This window comes from Corvus cornix, chromosome 9, assembly GCF_000738735.6.
Source record: "Corvus cornix cornix isolate S_Up_H32 chromosome 9, ASM73873v5, whole genome shotgun sequence".
Classification (NCBI taxonomy): Eukaryota; Metazoa; Chordata; class Aves; order Passeriformes; family Corvidae; genus Corvus; species Corvus cornix.
The window spans coordinates 4,594,971-4,616,872 of NC_046339.1; the positions used below are offsets into that span (position 1 = coordinate 4,594,971).

The 21,902-nt window shown below is 47.6% G+C and overlaps 1 protein-coding gene across 3 annotated transcripts in view; it reads right to left on the minus strand.

Annotated features, from left to right (window-relative positions):
• PLD1 (phospholipase D1) overlaps positions 1-21,902 on the minus strand; it is a 74,832-nt gene that overhangs the window by 39,183 nt on the left and 13,747 nt on the right. For all 3 annotated transcript variants that reach the window (XM_039556759.1, XM_039556760.1, XM_039556758.1), the window contains 5 exons: positions 4,988-5,173; positions 4,527-4,654; positions 4,084-4,229; positions 3,105-3,213; positions 1,622-1,687 (listed from right to left, as the gene is read on the minus strand). In XM_039556759.1, the coding sequence (XP_039412693.1) occupies positions 1,622-1,687; positions 3,105-3,213; positions 4,084-4,229; positions 4,527-4,654; positions 4,988-5,141 (603 nt within the window). In that variant the 5' untranslated portion in view covers positions 5,142-5,173. The remainder of the gene's footprint in view (positions 1-1,621; positions 1,688-3,104; positions 3,214-4,083; positions 4,230-4,526; positions 4,655-4,987; positions 5,174-21,902) is intronic.

Here is a 21,902-nt window from a genome sequence, read left to right on the forward strand (position 1 = left end):
GTGCCACCACCATGGCCAGCAAAGTCCTCCCTGAACACTTCTCTGTGGCCAAATCCAGTGAAAGCCAACAATAAACTGAGAATTTATGTGGAAAGGGACATCTGGCTCCGGGGGCTGGGGACAGAAGGGTGATTCAGCCCAGGAGGGGAGCACCCCACAGCTGCCTGGGCAAGGCAGGGCCGCCCGTCTCCTCCCCTGGCCCCCACCGTGCAGCTCGTCTCAAACCACAGCCTGGCCAAAGCATCACCCACGTTCTCATAGGAGCAGAAATGTTCCAAAATATTTGAAAAAGGCAACGCCTGCCTAAAAGTGACAAGATGGATCCACACTGTAAAATAACTCTCCCCCGCTCTGCATATGCTACTGATCAAAATTGCCAAGTTATCCCAATCTTGCTTCTAGAACAAAAGATGACTCTTTTCCGCATGCAGACTGACACAGCTCTTCACTGCACTGGAATTAAGCTCCACAGCCTGTCCCCTAAAGAAGCACTCTAAGGAATGCAGCTTCCTCAGCCTCAAACTGAAGATTTCTTGCCATCCAGAGCACAAGGGGCAAGCCCAATGGGTGCTTTGTCCCGTGGAACAAGCAGTGCTCAGCACTGAGCTCTGCAAGACAGCACACAGTTTTTATATACAACATCCCACTATGAGCTGCCCAACATCTCCACACAACTGAAATCCTGCAAAATAGAAGAATATCTAACAACAACAACAAAAGTGGAAGAGAACTGGCTGCTACAGAAACCCAAAGTTCAGTCTGTATTTTTGGCTTGTTTGAAAACCAGGTGTTCGCAGTTATCACTCTGTGCTCAGAAATGTCACTAAACTTAGCAGCTACTCAGTGCGTGCATCAGATTTTGCTGGTAATACAAAAGATGGAGTAACACAGCCATTATGCAGCCAAAAAAAGGGGAAATAAATTACCATCCCCAAGAGATGTCACAGCCGCAGCTGACAGGTGAGGGCTTCTGAAGAAACATTCGAGGATGAATTTCAAAAGAAATATTTTTGCTTAAAATAGGCCTGAAGCTTGATTTGACATCTGTCCTCATTTCAAAGAGCACTGAGTTGGGGAAATAAGCCAACTACCATCTCCCTTTGGAACTGACAAAATACCCATTCACCTCTCGGTATCACACTTGCACAAACTCAATGTCACTGATGTCCAGTGGAACTGCACAGACTAGAAACCTGAGACAAACCTGCACCCAGAACCACACACAAAGCCCAGCCTGAAAGAGCAATTACAAATATGGCTTGGATTCAAATTTTTAAGTATTTAAAACTTTAACTTATCATCTTAAGCACTCTGCAGAATTAAACAGAAGTCCACTACATCATACATGTACAGCCAGCTGTCTGGACTGGACGAGCTTGAGGAGGTTATCACTGCGTTATACCAGCAACCTCTAACATCGAGTCATTCCTTTGGTTTTAATCACAGTACATCTGTGTTGGAGAAATCAGCTAAGCCAAAATGCTCACAAAACAGCTGTAAAATGTTTCTTGCAGAAGCTGCATGAAATTGTTGTGGCAATGAAAAGAAGCTGCTTCCAACAAATTCAGCATTTGTAAAGTGAATATTCTTTAGACATTTAAGCAAACTAATTTCTACTTACTGTTCCATGGTAGTTCCTGTACATCGGCATTTTCAGGATATTTGTCAAGTAGTCCTCCAGCTGTTTCTACAATTAAAATGTTGAAACTTTAGATAAGATGTGGAGGTTTTTCTTGAAAATTCCTGTAATCCAACTGTCTGGCATTAGGAAGCAATCAAGAAATCAGACCCACTTTTCAGTTTGAGTGGATAAATAAATACATTATTATGTGCTCACAGGATATCACAGCTCAGCACTATAAACAGTTTGGTCACAGGTTGTTTACTGTTCAGAGTTCTGTGTTTGTACCTTCCACCAACAGACCTGTTCTGTGGCAGGGTCACTTTGGAGGTCAACTTTCTTGACTGAGCCAAAGTTTCAGAACAATTTCAAATACCAAATCAGTCCCCATTGTTTCTGACCCACATGAATCAGCTTTGTGAGAAAACAGGCTCAGAGTCAACTGAGAGAGTCTGTTTAACCAAAACAAAAGGTTCATGGGGTGAGGAACACAGGGACCATGCTGTCCTGTCCCAAAGACACAGAGAGAGCAGTGGCTGGGCTTGTCCTCCCCAGCCAGCGTGGGAGAAGAGACTATTATGGGAGAAGTAATCTCTTCCCATCTTCATGGTAAAAGGAAAAAGAAAAAATTAAACTGTCTGGGCATGGGAAACTGGGCAGAGTCCTACCGGACACAAAGCAAACTGAAAGGAAACATGAGCTAAAAAAAAAAAGCATCTATAAACCAGTTTTCTTCCTCTTTTAAACCCACATCTCTCTCCTGCAACTTCCCGCACATCAGAGAAGCCGTGAACAGCAAGGTTTCTGCATGGCACAGCTACAAGACACAATCCTTTAATCCTTTGGGCCTTGAAGCTCCAGTGGCACAAAGCCCAGGGAGGGAGGGAAGGAGCAGCAGAAAGAGAACAACAAGCACAGCCTGAACAAACATAGGGTTTTTAACTCGCAAACAGCAAAGCTGCAATGAAGAGGTAGGAAGACATCCACCCTCTCCATGGAAGGGCCCATCTGTTAACATCTGATGAAGTTACACAGAACACGTGTGCCTGGGCTAAAATTACCCACTGCAGCATCAATAGCCTGACTGTCATCTCCTCTTTCTGAGAGGGACAGCACTGAAATCTCTCAGATTTTGATGGCCACGGGGCTGCCTCCATCACGCAACTTGACTCTGCAAACTGCCTTGTCTATCTTTAAATCAGAGCAGGTGGGAGGAGGGGAACCACCACTCCCAGCATCATGGTGTTTCTCAGCTGCAGAGGAAAGCTTTGCCCACATGAACCCCAGGAGCAGCATCCTCATCACTGCACAGCAGAGAATTTGGCATTAAAGCTGGACTTGTCAAAGCCAAACTTTGTCAAGCAACATACTGCAACGGTAACAAACAAGGGTTTTGATAAGTGTGTGGCTTTGCAAGCCACCTGCCTGGCTTCTCTGCACCTCAGAGCATCCCTCTGGCCCCCAGACTGAGGTGGGCACTCACCCTCCTGCTAGAGAAGTGCTCCTCCCGCACCGTGCTCTCTGCGGTGTGCGGCAGACTCGGCATCTGCCTCGGCTCCCCCCTTTTGATGGATTGTCTTCTCACCGTGTGACTGGAAGGAAAAGCACACCCCAACATCAAGTCTCAGTGCTGCAAGAGTGTGTATGCCTTGATATGTAACCCCTCTTCTGCAATGCCTTTATTTTTCCTATCCAAGATCTTAAAAACTGACAAATGGGCAGGATAGACACAAAACCAAAAAACAAACCAGAAAAGAAGACAGTGTGGATTCATTTAAGAAGCTGGGGTGCTGCAACTAGCTCACAAACAAAAACACAGCACAGAAATATCAGTGCTTGATTTTTGAGGGCCTCAATTTTCCCTTGTAAGTAAACAGAGCCTACAACCTGTTTTTAGAGCATTATGTTCCTCCAGCCCTTAACCTCTCATAATTTTACCTATCATATCCCAATGTTTGTCTATATCAGGAGGCTCTCACTGACCTACACCACTTCTCCTCCCACTTCTTTTCCCCTTCCTCTTACATTTCCAGCCATCCCAAGCACCAAGGCCAGCCTGGCTAGGGACCGCCCCACCTCCCACATCCTGCCCATGCTGTCAGAAAGCCACAAAACTCCAGTGATTTCCATTAGCATTATCATAACCCTTCCCCAAGTTCAAGGCAAATCCAGCTCAAAAGCTGATGGCCTGGGAGGCAAGTTTTCTGCATCAGCAGAGAGATGTTTGCATCACTTAGACTACGGCTGCTAAACACATAAATTAAATATTTTTATTATAGCTGCTAAATATTCATGGAGACTGAATTCTTCTGCCCACTTCTCCTTACAGCAAAGTAAATGGGACCAAATAGTAGTAGATTATAGTAATACAATAGTAAATGGGAAGCCAAATAGGTACAATATTAGAAGTAAAAAGATCACATCTCCCAAAGCCTACCACGGCCACAGGGATGCACACTCACCTCCTGGTGGGGATAGGGATGCGTACAAAGGCTTTGTACCTCAGCAGCTCCCTGTGAAACTCCTGGAAGTGCTTGAACTTCCTTTTCACGTGCCAGACGAACTCTCCATGGGTCAGCTCGATGGTGTAAACATTGGGGCTTGGTACCTGCAGGGGAGAACATCACCACATGGGATGCAAGTTTTGAAATAAGCCATTTTCCTGCAGCTGCTCATCTAAAGAGCCTTTACTCAATTTTACTTAAGGATTATTCTGTCTCATGATTTCTTGTTCTTCTTTATTAGATTTTATAGATAGACAGATAACCTTCTCTCCTAAGCGTTTTCTGAGACACAGGCATTGCTGGTTCCTCAGCCCACAAACAAGCAAGCGCAAAATTAAGGCACAAACAGGATTTTAAATACAGTTCTACAGAAATCAAATGGAATTTCTGGAAGTTCTGACCTTCTTAGTGGAAGTAAAGCGTTCAACTTCCAACACACGCACTCGGACAGGACATCCCGTGAGGTACGTCTGCGTGCCCGGCTCCTTGAACCCATGGGTGTGGTAGATGGCAGAGAAGGGAATGCACACTGGAAGGACCACAAACCCCACAAAACTGTTAGCTCAACAGCCTTGTAACATGAGGGCATGAAAGCCAGCAGACAACAGCTATGCTTTAACACGGGAGCATTTATACAGCAGCATTAATTCCAGCAAAAGATAGCAACTTTTATTAAAGAGAGCTCAAAGACAAGGTTACACAGAAGGGACCTGACTTGAGAAGCTCAAGTTTTAAGACCCTCCTGGTTCTAAATCAGGGTCAATGCTGGGCTTGGCAAAACCCCTGAGGCTGTACCCTACCTGCCAACAGATTGCTAAACCCGGGCAGGACATGGGATGAGAACACAAGGGTGTCAACTCACCGGAGCCTTTGGGGTCAGTGAGTATCTCCGCATCCACCTCCTCCCCCTCCACATGGAGCTCCCTGGTGTCCAGGCTCTCGATGATGTTGCTCATGTCTGCAGCGAGTTTCTTCAGCGTGGATGTGGCTCCATGGCTTTCTGCTCTCAGAGACATCTCAGGGGCCTGCGCTCAGGAGCCGTGGGGCACTGGGGAGAGATGGGGCAGGGCTGTCACCACCCTGTCTGTAACACAGGGCTCAAGGAAACCACTGGCAATGCATGGACACATCTTTCTTCCATCCCTTTACCCACATTCATCCCAAATATCCCCATCCTACACTCCTAGTGCCAAATGTTCAGCCCTAAAGCTACAAACCATACCTTGCCTGGCTAAATCCCAGACTTAGTTCACCCAGCGCTGCGTTTCTCAGGTCAGGCTGCACAGAGGAAAAGCTCACTCAGAAAAACCTGTAGGCGTTTTTGCTATGTGTTCTTCCTTTGAGGGAACTTCTGATAGAAACTCCTGGCATTATTAAGATTTCCTCTATTTCTGTGCACCTTACACAACTGCCTGTGGTGTCTGCATGCCTCATGCTCTCCCACGGCTCCATCCTCTCAGCAGGCTCAAAAGTTACAGCTATAAAGGTTCCTCTCCAGGGTCAGGAGCATCCTGATGCCCACAGAAAGCCTGGAAGCAACAAGGTAGACTCCACAGCTTCTGTGCTCACCCATCCAGCATCCCAGGTGGCTGCAGGAGACAAGCCCACTGTCCCTTTGCGACAGGGACACAGCCAGGGGGAAAGCTGCTGCCTGCTCGGAGCACTCAGGCAGTGGCACTTAGAGGTGTTTGGGCACTGGGGACTACAGCACTTCCCACCTTTATTCCCATCTATCCATGCCAGGAGCCCGAGTCATGAGAAAAATGGGGAAGGAAGAAGCAAAAAAAAAAAAAAAAAAGGAAACAAAAGTAAATCGATATATGAGGCATAGTCACTGACACTGGCACAAGGCTTCCCTGCTTGTGAGTATTTGCAAACCCTCTTCCTCCTCCTCCCCTTCCTTCTCCAGGCTCTGCATCTCACCACAGGGCTGTGGAGCTGGCTGCTGGTCCTTGCACACAGCCAGGCTCCAGCTCCTGGGCATCTCCCTGGTGATGACAAAAAGTCCCTTCAGTCTTTGTCCTGCTCTGCAATAGATGTCACAGCTCGACAGCTACACTGAAAAAATAAGGACGGGACAAACTGGCAACATTTTACAGAGGCCAATACAAGGATGCCCATTTATGCTTGTGGAAACCCTCACATTGTGTTAAAGAATGATTTTTCCAAAAGTGTGACATTTCTGATGTTAAGTTCTGCAAAGAACACTGTGCAATTATTCTTGAGTGAGCTCCACAGCAAGAGCTGGGTATGCCGTAACTTGGAAATAATTTAACATTTTAATAAATCATGTGTTTAGCTGCTTTTGAAAGGACATTCTCTATTATTGTTTCCTCTTGAAACAAGTCCATTATTTCATTACTACATAAGGCTGATACCATGTAAGCCCAAAAACATGCCAGAAGCAGCTGCCTTCAGAAAAAAAAAATCCATTTGCACACAGACTTGAATCAAGAAAAACTGGGTCAATCTCTTCTCTTATACCAAAGTAAATGCAGCACCAACAGCTTCATCTTGGGAGTGAGGGCTCCAAGGGCCATGGTGGCTCTGTCACCTTCCATCAGTGGCAGGGAATGCCACCAGAGCACAGAAGGCTTTAGGACCAGACCAGGGGATCACTGGGCCCCCAGGTCACTTCAAGAGATCTGCTTGAATAATTCAAACATAAAAACACATGTGGGTACCTCCTTTCCTAGTGATTCACTGAACTGTAGGGCAATGTCTCGGTTTCAGCTGGGACACAGTTAATTTTCTTCTTATTAGCTGGTACAGTGTTGTGTTTTGGATTAAGGACTAGAATAACACAGTAACATACTGATGTTTGAGTTGTTGCTACGTACTGCTTCCTCTAATTCAAGGACTCCCTGGTCTCCCATGCTCTGACAGTGAGGAGGTGCACAAAAAGCTGTGGGGCAGCATGGCCAGGACAGCTGACCCAAACTGTCCAAAGGGCTATTCCACTCCACAGGACACCATACCCAGGATATCAGCTGGGGAAATTGGCTGGAAAGTGCCAACTGCTGCTGGGAGCTGGGCACTGTTCAGGGGGTGGTGAGCAATTACTGTGTGGTGCATCACTTGTTTCCATCAGTGTTACTCCCCTTTCATTACAATTATTACTATATTTTATTTTGTTTCAATTATCAAACTGTTCTCACCCCACTGATGTTACCCTATCCAGCCTGTGCAGCCTCTGTGCAGCAGGAATTTGGCACTGGCACTGCCCCACACCTCCCTCATCACCACTTAATGGAAAGCCAGTTCTCCCACTTGGAAGCTTTACACTTTTCCTATTCTAACAACATACTGCAGGGGATTTCAATTATTCAGAGACCATAAGGTACATTTTCATTTGTTTGGAGTGAAGTCATTCCACCTGGCTTTGGGTGTTTGATTTTCTCCCTGGAAAGCAGGCATACATAAAGAGCATTCCCAAGGGAGGCAATGCTACCAGGCTTTCCCAGATAACCCTGGGCATGGCAGGAAGGAGCCCAGAGCCTCACTCCGCACCAACACATACAATAAAATCCTATTTCCCACTCAGCACTTCACACAAAGAATTTTTTTGTGCATTTCTAGCTGGAAAGAAAGCAGCATCTTGCTTTGTATTTCTGTCTGCATTCACATTTGGAAACAAAACAGATTTTTTTTTTTTCTCTCCATCAGAAGATGCTTTTGCTTCATGGAAACTTAATGCCCTTTCCAAAAGGAGTTTTCCATGGTCAAAGAGAACACAAGCCCAAACACACTCTGGACATGCCATGCCAACAATTACACTTGAAGGAAACTAGCAGACAAATACCAGCATCAGCAGGGCTGGTGGAAGAGCAACAGAGAGGAGTCAACAGGGAGAGAGGATGCTCATCCTCCCTCCTCCTCCTCCTTTCCTCCCTGCCATGCCAGGTACAGCTGGGTTCTCTGTCAGATTAATTGACACAGTTGGTTAATGGATAAACAATTAACCAGTGTATGCAATGATTATTTGCAAGGGACCACAGCAAGGCTCCGTAACTCAGGATTTTTTTTTTAAAGCTAAAGCTGTTTTCACAGCTGGCACAGACAAATCCTGCAATAAAGCAGAATCCAAACCCAGATGGACCTGAGTCAGTCCCAGCAGCAAGATTCCCCCCATCGAGATTAGAGCCAAATTTTTGGGTGGAGAGGGGAAAACGTGACTTGCCTGTGGCCCTGCCAGCAGCCCCACGAGCCTGGGCAGTGGCCATGCTCCATCACAGCTGGCTGCTGCAGAGCCAGAGGACACAGGGCAAACCCAGCCCTGGGCAGGGAGGATGGCACTGGGGTCAGCTGGAAAGACAGGACATACCACATCCTTCTGAAAGCTTTGCCAAATTGCTTTACAGGGCTCTGCTCCATAAGAGCTACTTAACCTCTTGGCCAGAGTTTCCATGCGGACACTCTCTGCATTCCCATGGGCAAGCTGAGGAATGCCTGGGTTAATCTGCAACAGGCTGGGTGTAAACAGGCACCAAGCACGGATATCCAGGATTTAGCCACAAACCAGGCAGGCCACAGCAAGAAAGCCCTGCCTGTCCAGTGCCACTCACTGCTTGCACTGCTGATGGACCAGAGAAGGGAATTACAAACCTCTGATACTGCACTCAAGTGACACCAGCAAATCGCAGGACACTGCAAATAACAGGATGAAACTTATGAGAAACAAGTGCTGCATTTCAATGTTCAGCTGTTGCCATTCAGGATAGAAAACAAGCAGCAGGTTTTTTAAAGGAAAAAACCCCAGCCAACCAAAAGAGAAAAACCAGGGTCTGACTGAGTCAAGAACCGGCAATCCGAACAAAGGCAAAACCCGTGCCAAGATGCACAAACAGGACTATTGCCTTTGAACCAGGCAGGAAGAGATGGTGCAGAACACGGGAAGACTCAGACCTAAAGCATTTGACCTGTGAGAACAGTGTCAACACTGAGAGAAGGCAGAGAAACGTGACAGCAGACTGCAAGCCTGCAGAAGGCTGCTGTGAGCAGGGTGGACAAAGGAGAAGTGCTCTGAATTAGAATCACAGAATGGTGATTCAAGGTTGGAAGAGACCTTAAAGATCATCCAGTTCCAACCCCCTGACACAGGAAGGGACATCTTCCACTATCCCAGGTTGCTCCGAGCCCTGACCAACCTGGCCTTGAACACTTCCAGGGATGGGGCATCCACAGCTTCTCCAGGCAACCAGTGCTTCACCACCCCCAAAGGGAAAAATTTGTTCCTAATATCTAATCTAAATCTATTCTCTTTCAGTTTAATTGCTTGTTTAAAGCAGAGACTAGGGAGAAAGCCCTATCTAATGGCAAAGGCACGGCACTGCCTGAGGAAGGGTTTGCAGACCCCCAGGGCTGGAGGAGGCAGGGGAACAGTTGCACCTTCAGCACCCACACCCCAAACCTGCTGCTGGGGCAGGAGCTGGTGTGGCAACCTGTGTTTGAACAGAGGGAAGGCGCTGCTCCAGCTTTATCCAGCTCAAAGTCTGCCTGGGCAAAAGCAGCAAGAAGGAAAACACAATGAAAAGACTCAGCAGTAAAGGAAAAACATGGTAAAGAATGAACAGACAAGGAAAAAAGGAGATGATCAAAAACGTAAAGAAGTAAAACACACTACAAACCCCATAAAGATTGCTGACACTGCCTTTGTCCAACCCAGTTCTCGTATTAATTATTTCCTCTCCCAAGCACCACTTAAGGTCTCTGCCTCCCATTCCCAGGCTGTCCCCACAGCACATGGACCCCAAACCTCTTGAACTGGTAAAATATATACACTGGAAATAGTGACAGCATCAAGAGTCGGCCGAGATTTCAACTGCAGGGACAATGACTTGAAAATCAGAAATTAACTATATTAATCCCCAAGCCCTTGTGAATATACTGCAAACCTGCAGCTCCATCCTGCAACTTTGCAAGCCCGATATCTACTTGTTATTTGCCATTTTGGTTATGCTTTAACCCCAAGTTATTACTTCAGGGATCATATGACCATCTCAGCCTTCACTAAAGAAAATTTTTTTCTACTTGTTGCACAGGACAACAAAAGCACAGCTTTAAAGGCATGGAAACTGGAAGGCAGGAAATACATATTTTTGTAAATATTCATGAACAGTTCTGTGTTTTGAAGACACTCACGTCCTGATGTGAAAATGTATGCGGCTGGTAATAGCACAGATTACCTAAAACTTGGTCAGCCTGAGTTTATTCTGTATCGTGGCAGATCTGAAACAAGCTCAGATAATCACAGCTCCTTAACGAGGTTCCGATGCTGACAAGCACCACACAGAGCTACGAAACCCAGAAAAACTTCATTTGGAGAAAGAGGGGAGCAGAGAAGCAAAAATACATCCAGGAAAAACAGACATTTCCTGCTAATGCCTCCCCAGGGTTTGACGCTCTGTATCAACTCTTGTCCCTACGGTGAGAAACACTAGAATCCCTGAAAATTATCCCATTCCTGTTCTCATGGCATCTCTCCCAGTACAGTGACCTTTTGGCAAGGGCTGTGACGAGTGACCTCTGTTCCCATACTTGGTTTTCTCCTGCAGACAGCAGCGCCCATGGTGGGACACACAAAAACCTCCCAGGCTGCCTGGAGCAGGACAGACAGGCTCAGGCCAAAACAGGGCAGTGAGATGGGGTTATTAAATAGAAAACAAACAAACAATCAAAACAATGCCCAAAGAATCTGAGCCATGAATTCTCTCTCTCTCCTCCTGCTGCTGCCAGGAGCCTGGGTGCAATAGGGGCAACCAAGAGCCCAGATGAAATGCCAAGGAACTGCTATGCACGATACCCTCAACAGCTATTTGCTCTGTCTAGTGGTGATGAATCTTTTGCATGTAAATATTTCCTAATTCATCCCATTTCAAACCTAAAATTAGCTTTGGACCACTCTGTCATGGAGAAATAGCCTCAGGTGACAAGAGCCCTTTCTGAGGAGTTATTTGCCTCCCCCAGGAGGAGCTGGGCTTGTCAGCACCCCAGATTAATGCCCTGGCACACCTTCCTTCCCCCAGCCCTGGGCAGGAGTCAGCCCTCCACCTCAGTTAGGAAGTGCCCCTGTGCTCAGGATCCCTGCCAGCACCTGCAAAGAGCATCCTGCTTTTCCAGCCCAGGAATAATCCCCACACTCACACAAAGTATAGACACACACTGATTTTATCTTTTCCCCCAATATTTAATCAAAAACCCAGGGCTCTTGTAGGTAGCATGTTACATTTCCTAACTATGAAATTAAAAGACAAAAGGGTTGAAAAATGCTCAGCAATGCCTTAACTCTGCTCTTCAGTTCAGTACATGGAAAACACTCAGCCAGAGGAGCCAGCAGCCAACAATGGCACATGCACACGCCTCCTGAAAATCTGCCCTTCTGGATGCTCATACTGCAGGGGCAGTGCAAAAGGATTAGGGTTTGTTTTTTAAAACACACAAAACAACCCTTGAGTAAGAACCAAAGCATTGCTCCCACCCTGGAAAGATCTGGAGCTGGAGAACTGAAATAAAAATCCAGATCAACAATAAACATGTTGAAACTTCATCCTGACCTAATTTACTTATCTTTAGCCCAATCCTGATAAAACCAACATATTTTAAAACACTGTTTCCAAAACAATTATTCCCACAAAGTACCCACATTTAATAGCAATACCTCTAAAAGCAGAAACCAGTTAGTGCTTCCTGCACCACAGTTCCCTGGCTCTGCATTATTGATTTCCACAGTCCTTGCCACGTGAGGCTTATTGCCAAGCCACCAGCCTGCCCAGAGGAATAGCAAAGTCACAGGAATCCACATGGCCTGTTTGCAACAGGGCATGAGATGCTTCAAGGCTGGCATGGCCTGGAAACAACAGGTTCATCCTTGGAAGTCCCTGCTGCACTATCCACACTGGGCAGAGCCCCTTCCGCCCCTGCAGCATCCATCCCACAGCACTCCTGCTAGAGAAAAGGGCACAGAAAAGCCACGCAGGTCAAGGGAAAGGATGAGGCAAGGCACTGGTGACTAACCACGGCTGCAGCCAGAAAACCCCTCCGTGCTGTTTTGTCCCCACACCCAGGCCCAGCCTAAGCGTCAGGCACCTCCCAAGGACTCATTTCGTTTGCTTTACAGAACAGTAAAGGGAAAACATAAACATCCTCGGATGGGCAGCGGCTGCTGATCTCATGCTGATGTACTGGTTGCTCTGGCTCCCACTCCCCCTGGAGCAGCACTCCAGGAGCACCATCCCTGCTCCCCGGGCTGCCACAGGAAGTGCAGCCTTCCCGGGAAGCCGATCATTAGGCATTTATTGGTAATTAACGCTGGCCCTACATATACTAATTCATCACCTTGCTTTGGATTCCTCAGGCATGGACAAGAGTGTTTAAGCACAGCACTCGCACCTCAGGCTGTGCATCCTCCAGAGATCACCACCAGCCCTCCACTCCCTGATGTGGTCACAGCACACATCCTCACGCCCTGCAGCCCTAAACCCAGGAGCACTGCACATAACACCCCAGGACAGGGGACGACCAGAGCCCCTGGGACCCGGTTACTCACCCCCAGAGACACACTGTAGTAGCAGGCAGGCAAAAGGAACCAGGTGACAGCACCTTGGGGATCGGCTCCACCTCAGCATCCCCAAACCGCACAACTGAGATGCAACGGAGTGGTCACTCGAGTCCTGGGCTGATGGAAAAGAGGGGATGGGAAAACTGCCTGCTGCAAAGAGCATCAACAGCAGCAAGACCAAAGGATGCAGCACTTCTGGGTGCTGACAGAAACACAGAGCTTGGCACAAGACAGAGCCCACAAAAGCTTTACATAAAATCCCAAAAGCAAGGAGCTTACCAAAGTGATAGTGTTATGCACAGGACTCTTGGAGTGACCACAAGGATCAGGGATAACAAGGACCACCACGGTGCTCACAGGATGATACGCATGGCTGCTGCTCTTATCTGTAGTTGAACACGTGATCCAAATACAGCACATATTTTTGTGACCTAAATGTACAGATATCTACAGGGCTGATGTCCTGTACATCACTCAACACTATTCTGGTATCTCCCAGTACCACATCTGCTCCAGCAGCTGCCACCTGCCAAGCCACATTTCCGCACGGAATTCCGGCGGCTCAGAGACGAGCGGGAATGCTGGCAGGCAGCCCAACACCTCCATCCCTCCCTCCCACAGTGGGGTTAGGTGGCAGCTAATAAATGCAAACATAGACCCTTCACATATCTCCTACCAGCCACGCTAATTCCAGGGAAAGCACTGCAGCTTGTGCTCGGGAGGGATTTGGCAACTGCAACAGGATCTCAGCCCAGCCCTGTGCCCTGCACGGGCACTGGCTCCTGGCAGCAGCTCTAGAGCACAGGTATGTGTCAGGAGGTCAATGTCCCCACTCCTGCTGCCACCCTGCTGCTGACTGAACTGTTCCCATTAAGTGGGAACATGACCTTTCTTTCCCTTCCTGCTTTTTTCCATGTGAAAGCACAGGGAGCTGACTTTTGTTGACCCTTTATGTGACCTGCTCAAAGAAATGAGAAATTCCTGCAGGTATCACAGCAACAAGGAATAGCAGATTGAGACCATGTACTTTTACTGATAGTTCAACTAAAAGTTTAGCACGTTAATAAAATGCTGTTTCCATCGTCTTGACTTTTGGGAGTTTGTTTGCCTTAATGGAACTTTTCAAATAATTTCCATTTAAAAAAAACCTAAACAGTTGGCAGGAGCAGAGGGCCATGATGGAGGAGGAAAGCAACCCTTCTGCTAAACAGTACCACTGTTAGTGTAGTCCCCACTACAGTGCAGAACTCAAATGTTCCCATGTGAGCAGTCAAGTCCAACTCCCTCCCCTGCCTGAGAAGTCCAAGGCACAGGCTCATCTCCCAGGGTGGCTTCCCCAGGACACCACCAGCTCTGAGGACAACCACCACCAGTTTTATTGATGCTTTTGTCCCTCTCAGAGGCAGCTCCAAGCACAGGGTGCGGGGCTGGGACCCACATGCAGTGCCAGGCCTACACAGGTGTTTGCACGGTGCCATCCCACGCTGATCCTTCCTGGCAGCGTGAACCAACCCTGTGATTGCTCACGCTGAACATTAACTTCTGCCAAGCTTTTGCTGACTGTGCACACACTGTGCCAGGGGTGTACTTTGGTAAACCCAGAGCATGGGATGAAGTCTGGTTTATGGGTGTGAGAGGAACTGCGGCACCCTGGGGTCACCAGGCTGTCCCAGCAAGTGTATGTCCCAGTTCCTCTCTCTGCTCCTCAGCCAGAATCCTGCTGCCTCTCCATCCCAAATGGGACCCTGAACCTCCCTGAGAGCACTGTCACCTGCTGTCCCTGCCCAGGACAGGCTGGAGCCACAAGTGCAAAGCCCCACGATGTGGCACAGCCACTCTCATCACCCCAAAATGCTCCTGTACTCCTGCCTGTAGAACTGGATTCAGCACCTTTCCAAACTGAAGCTCCCTAATGATTTTTAATGTTTTATTTAGCAATGCTTTTAAACACGTTTGATGCATTCTGGCTGATAAGCTCCACAAGAATTTGATGTCTCTATCCTCATTTGACTTCAGTTATTTTCCAGTCTACTCCTAACGCTGCAGCGCTCAGTGGCCGCAGCTCCCACTGTCGGCACCCAGCACTACAAGGCTGTTGTACAATCAGGCATCAATCCCAAAAAACCAGCAACAGCAGGTCCCAGAGGTGATAACAGGAGGGTGCATGTCTGCTCCTGATCCACATTTCCATGAACAGCTGCTTTTCCTCAGCACAGCCAGCAGCAAGTACCGACACGGGCAAACACCAGCCCTCAGCCTCCCTTTCACACCCAGAAATCTCCAACCAGTTCCCAAATATCTTCATCTGCGGATTTAGGATAACATTAAGGCCTCCCAAGAACTGCATTTTCCTTCTCCCTGGCCAGCTAAAACAAATATTTGGGAACGTCTCATTTATAAGAAGAAAACGGTTGGCTCGGGGAAGTCCCAGAGGTAATTTTAAGAGAAGCCATTAAGCCAAGCTCAGAGGGTAGAGGTGATGCTGTCCCCAAGACTTCATGGAGGGCTCCAGGTAGCTTTGCAAACCAGCCTCTCCCATGGAGACCCTCCACAGTAACGTAACAGCACCTAGGACACAGGGTACTCAAGTTACTGAAAAATTAATTTTTCTATACCCTGAAGTGTTTGATGCATTATCAGAATTAAGGATGAGTAAATAATCACAGAAATTGGGTTCTGATTTCTCAAATAACTCTGGAACGATGGTTGAGGTTTCAGACTGAGATCAAATCCAGGCAAATTCAATGAGAAATTGTCTGCTATGAAGCAGTAACTTGCAGAAACAGAATAGCTCCCTTATGTTTCTTTCTTAAATACAACTAAACACCTGCAAATTTATGCAAAACAGCTCATTTACACACACTGACAATACTGACAGCTTGCTTAGAGCAAAATAGATGCCGTGGACAATTTTTTTTTAACCACTTTCCTAGAGGGGAGAAACAATGCCTTGATCAAGCCTGCACAGGAGCCCACTGATGGCACACAGGGAAAGATGACGCTCATCTCAGAGCTCAAATCGAGCCTCATCTGCCTCCTCCCTCCTCTCCCTCACCACATCCCCAGACCTCCAGCAACTTACAAGCAACACTGGTGTCTGGGCAAGGCAGACACCCTGCAGCTCATTCTCCTTTAGTCAAAACTCCTCTACAGTATTCTTCCCACAAATTCCTACAGGAAATCGGAGCGTTAAGATTACGACTTCCAAGCTTAACCCTCCACACCTCAGCACACAATGAGGCAAAAATTAAAGACTGTTTCCCCTTCAACTGCCATGCCCTTCTGGAGCAGTGCTGGCCAGACAAGTGCTTCCAGAGAGTTTTCTACATGTACAAAAAAGCTGTTTGGCAGGAAGAAATGCAACAGTTTTGGGAGAGAAGAGGCCAAACAGGATCAGACAGCAGTTCCCATCTCACCAGTTCTTTCTCCTGGTGAACAAAATGGCTCACTTGCCTTAACTGCGGCCAAAATTCTGCATGATCAGGTCTAACCACAGAGATTTCAAAGCCACCATGAGTCATCTACTATTCTTTCTTGGTAAGACTTAACTCTGGGTGGGACACAGCACAGAAAAAAAAAATCAATTTGCAGGAAACCTCAGTCATGGAAAAATATACTTCAGAACATCTCACGGGGACTACATAAATAGCAAAAGAGAAATGAGAAAACAAAGTACTTCTTTCTGAAAAGACTATGATGCACTGCCTGCTCTCCAAATTGTTTCAGCAGCCCTTCAGCTGTGACAGCGAGAGGACAGCTGAACTCCCTGGAAGACCCCAGCAGCCACAGGTGCTTCCCACTGCACCCAAGAGAACCACAAGCAAGGCAGATTCATGCTCTTCATGTGAAGTCAACTGCATCATGTAACTGCATCTTGCTTGAATTGAAAGAGAAAATGCAAGCACAAACCATCCAATTGTTCCACGTCTTCTGTGCTACATTCAAAGATGGTTGGGAGTGAGAACACTTACTTTTTAAATTAAAAAAAGCCCCCAGAGAAAGGCTGACTTTAGCCAGGTAGTGGGGTGCAGTTACGAGGTCCTGCCATGGCCACAACACCTCAGGCTACTGAAAGTGCTGGAAAGGTGCAATTAATTACTCTTGCTGGTTTATTTCCCTCCCCACACACACCCCCCGAGGGCTTCCTGAAGGCTTCAAGCAGGAGTCAGCCCAGCTGATGGTGAGAGAAGCCTGTGCTGCGAGGTTCATCTGACCCAGGCAATGCAGAGAGCCTGTGCTCACCAACGGGTGTTTTCTGGGTGGGGCAAATACAGACAGGCAGGAAGAACAAGAAATGAGTATTTCTGATTTTAAAAATCCTGCCAGAAGTCTGGCTGGCAAAATGGGAGAAGTTTCTAGGAAGTGGCTCAGCGCTGAGCCAGTGCTGGTGGCAAGGAAGAACCCTGGGACACGGCATCGGCAGATCCTGGAGGGAAAAGAGAAGCAAGTTCTTGCACAGCCAGACAACCAGAAACTGCAACTGGCTCTGAATCAGCCACTTGCACAGGCTGGGACAGAGGCTGTCAGAGTGCTGCTCTGTGGGACATTGTCTGCCTGGCACTGCCTTTTGTCTCTGTGCTCTGAAACACTCGTCCTGGAGAAGAGAGGACCCTCTGTGCCTGGACCACCTTCCCCAGCCCTGGGGAGGAAGATGTAAAGTGCCCCCAGCTCACTGGGATCTTGCTGCCAATCCTGAGAGAGCCCAGGGAAGCACCAGGTGTTTCTAAGTAGGCTTATCTTATTTCTCTGAAAAAAGAGCCCTCATGTGAAGGCTGCACACAGGAGGGCTCGCTGCACCGGCAGAAAGAAAGATGTAAGACAGGAATCAGGCCCACTTAGCCTGACCTGAAAAATGCAATCCAGGAAATGCAGTTTAATTTTCTTCGCCAGCAGGTATAAACCACGAAAACAGACCTCAACACCATGAATAGTCTGAATATTTGCTGCTGTCAGTATGGTGTGCACAGGACTCCCCCACCCAGACAGAAAAGTCTCCTTCTGTTGAGTAAACCTGCCAATAGTGATAAGTTTTCTCATCCTCAGCCCTACAACTCCTCCCCCGGAGGCTTTCCATGAGTGGGCAGTGGAGGGGTGCTCTTCTTCTTCTTCTGCAAAATGTGCAGCCCATCACTATTCACCTTTTTTTATGACACCTGCCCTTTTATTACAGCCTTTCTCCCTAAATAGTCAGTTCCTCGGAGCAGAAGATCTTTTATTTTACGTATTCCTCCTCTGCCATAAAAACAAGAATAGAGGAGGAAGGGACAATGTCATTACATTAAGGTAACTAGTGCAAACTGGTTAGTTTGATGTCAAATCCTACTGGAGGATAGCACCATTTTATTTGATGGAGCTCAGCCTGGTCCACTCTGCATCCCCAAGGAGTAAAAGGGAAGATTTAAGGGAAAACAAATCGCAGAAATGTGACCAAAGAGCACAAAGATACAAACACCACACATGGCCAACACCGGCTTCGGTGCAGACTTGGCACAGGTGGACAGACATGCCAGAGTTCATTCCCACCCAGCCCCACTCTCAGGCACTTTTTATTGGCACCCAAGCAAGCATGGTAGCCCAAAAAGATTCTCTCAGGTAATTACCTCAATATTAAAACCCCACATACATTCCATTTTGGCAATAAGCCCTGAACAGGCTGTCACCCTGCCTACTGAGCTGACACCACACTTGCTGCTGGAGTGGCGACAGATCCTCTGGCACTTGCTCCATCCCCCTCCCTGACCCTTTTTCAGCAAGATTTCCCTGACCTGTATCTATTTAGATTCGTGTGAGCCACAACTGTTTTTAAATAGAAGGTTTTATTTTCTGAGACAAAACCGGCCTCCTTTCTGGGGTGCATGGCTTCCTCTCTGTCTGGTGCCATCCCAGCTCCTTTTGGGGTCCCAGCTCTCCAGTGTGGGAGTAGCAGCCACCAGACGGCTTCTCCCCCTCTCCCCACACCAGCAGATGGGTGCCCGGGGGCTGGAGCTGTCTGACAGACACGAGCCCCACTCCTGCTTTGTTATGTAAACCCCCAGGTTTTGGTGTTTATCTGCTTTAAGGATCCAGAAATCACTAAATGCCACCGCAGCGCGTGGGCACGAGGAGCGAGGGATGTGCGAAGCGCTCGGGACAGTGGTGATGGCACGCAATGCCCCCAGTGATACCTCCCACTCCTCTGCGTAGAAACAGAGAAAACTCTGAATTCCAAAGACAAATATATATATAAATATAAAATTCATGGTCTTCATATCCACATTTCATTCCTGTTTGTTCCCCCCCCCCCATAGAAGCCAGGGGAAGGGTGCATGTCTCATTGCAAGGGCCATGACTGCCCCGTGCCACCCTGGACACCCTGTGCCAAGCAGGTGAGGGAGCAACATGGCAAATATTTTTTAAATCAAACCTGGCAAATGGAGCTTTTTCCATCAGTCCCTCTACCACCTTCTGCCTTCCAGGGCATCTGCACATGCAGAGCTGGTATGTAAATCTATCACATGATCACAAGTCCACGAAAGTGAGGGACAGGGCAGGCGCATCTGGGTAAATATCTGTTTAGAACTTATTTATATATCTAAAACAACAAAAAAAATTGAATTGACTGTATTTATCTATCCCTATCCTGCAGCTCAGCAGAGCTGAGGTCTGGCCATGCATAGGTGGGTGCAAAGAAGCCAGGCTGCACACAAGCTGCACACACATCCCACCTCTCAGAGGGCAGAAAAAGTGTGGCAAGCAGCACCTAAATATGGACTGAAAAAACCCTTATTTTGGCAAAAAGAACCCAAAAAAAGGCTGGCCAAGGTTTTGTGAAGGGAAAGAAAAAGAACACAGTAGCAACTCCAGTAAGGCAAATGATCATGACCAAATCTCAGTCCCTGCAGGAGTTTCCACAGTACAGGGCATGTGAGAACAAGTTAAAAATGCATCATCAAATAATTGCCAGTCAGACAAAAGGAGGAAAAGGCATGAAAGGTTTGCTCTCGCCCTCCTCCTTCCTCAGCCATAGCCAAGACCAGGTGTTTACTGACATCAGACACTGCAGAAGAAAATCAAATTGCTTCTTCAGCTCTGTTATACATAGATTTAGGGCCATTGGCCACTGCTGATTCTCACTAATGCATTATTATTATTATTATTATTATTATTATTAAAATCACGTGCTGCAAAATAGCTGTACCAACATGAAATTAAGGATCCACCTGTTTGCAGCAAAGGCATCACAAAGGTGCTGCTCCTCACGGAGCACAATGGCTTCCCGCAGTACTCCAGCAATTTCAGACACTGAGTTTCTCCTTTGGTGAATTCACTGGGTACAGACAGAGAGCAGATAAAACTAGAAGCCTCTATGAATATTAGTAACTGATATCTTCCTTATTATGTCATTTCAAGGGAATAACACTTGTGGTAACATCAGCATTTAAGTGCGTTCCCCTGACATTTCTCTCCCTGAAGGTTTGATAACCTGCTTTAAATCCATTTTCAGAGGAGGAGTAACTGTGAAAACCCAAGTTCAGCTGACTGAACTTGCACTTAATCATGTAGGAGATTTCTCAAATCACTGCTGGAGAGAAGACCCACTCCCTTAACATATCTTTCCTCCACCACAGACATACCTGCAGTCTAAAGAGCACTTCCTAAATTACAGGAATTACAATGTCAAGATGACACAACCCTTTACACTTTGTCACTATTAAGAATAATAAAAATTTCTAGGTGAGGCACAAGACTTCAGCCCGCTTTGTGAAAGGTTAATTTCACCAGCAATGATCACCTACCTAGCACTTATAATTTCATTTATACACATGTGAAACTGCATCTTCAGCAGTTTAAAGAAGCTGCAATACTGATACCAGCACACTCTTCCTCAGATGTGAGAACACAGAAGACACCTGTCAACAACAGCATTTTTTGTGGCAGGAGTTCTAGCCTCTCAAAATAGGAAGAGATCATGCCTCTAGGAAAAGTGAATTTATTAAGTCTTTTCCAGTAAGACCAGACCCTCAGCACTAATTTTCAATTACCCTGAAAAGGATGGTGTTATATATCAAGATAAAACTAAATGTGCAGATGAGTATTTAAGTGAAACCTTTCAAGCTTCTCTACTTAGGAAAGTTAAATCTTGGCAAAACCAAATTCAATAGCTGTACCTCTCAATAAATTTTCATTTAATCGGCTGAAGTACAGTCTACAGCTATCTCGGTAAATTCTAACAGGTCTTTTCAGAGGGATGTGACCTTGGCTCTGTCCCACAGGGAGCTCTGACCAAGCCTGGGGCTGGCTGCCTCTCCGGAGGGGAGGGCGGATCCAGGGCTCAGCACCTGCAGCCAGCAAACCCTGCACCAAGATGGGTGATGGGGACACTGTGGGAGGTCACCCCCGTGCCACACCCCCAGGCCTAGGGGAGGCCAGGCACACTTTCCAACTGCAAAAAACCCCCTGACTTTACAGGCTTGGTGCTACCTCATGGCAGAAGGACGGGATGAAGGGCCTCTTTCAGCCGCAGGCAAGGGCAGGGCAGGTGCACAACGGGGACTGGCTGCTGCCATCCCGCCCCAGCGCTCTGCACCAATCCCCGGAGTCCGGATCAGGGATCCCAGCACGGCTGGGGAGAGCTCAGCATCACACGGTAACAGTGACCCTGAGATAGGGGCTCTCTGCATAGGCACAGTAACACAGAGCAGGCTGACGACAAGCAGCAAACGAAGGGCTGCCCAAGGACTCAAACTCAGAGCTTCCCAACTTCTGGCAAAGCTGGGCAGGATTTGGCCAAGAGACCCAAGTCACAGGGCTAACACTCTTGTGAGCATCATGAGGTGGTTGGAAATTAAGTTCCCTGGTTACCTGCAAGCCTCTGGCATGAGCTCATGCTTATCAAATGGTAGAGACGGCACGGGAGGGAAAACATGAATTCTTGAGCGATTAAAGACTCGAAAGAGAGCTCCCACCCCTCGAGCTGCAAACACAGGCAGCTCGAAACACAACGCCCTATGCACACAGGGGGCTTTTGTCCCAGCAGCCTTGGGCACTTCGGCCCCGCCGTGACACCCGCACCTTCCACCAGTGTCAAGCCAGCAGAGCTCCATCCATCCCGTCCATCTGCCGGTGCCCGTCCCCAAACAGCCGCACTGGAGAGGCATCGAGCGGATTTACTGAGAGGAGGGATGTGGGGGTCACGCAGACCTGGGCACACAATGGGCATTGTCCGTCTGTGTGCGGAGAG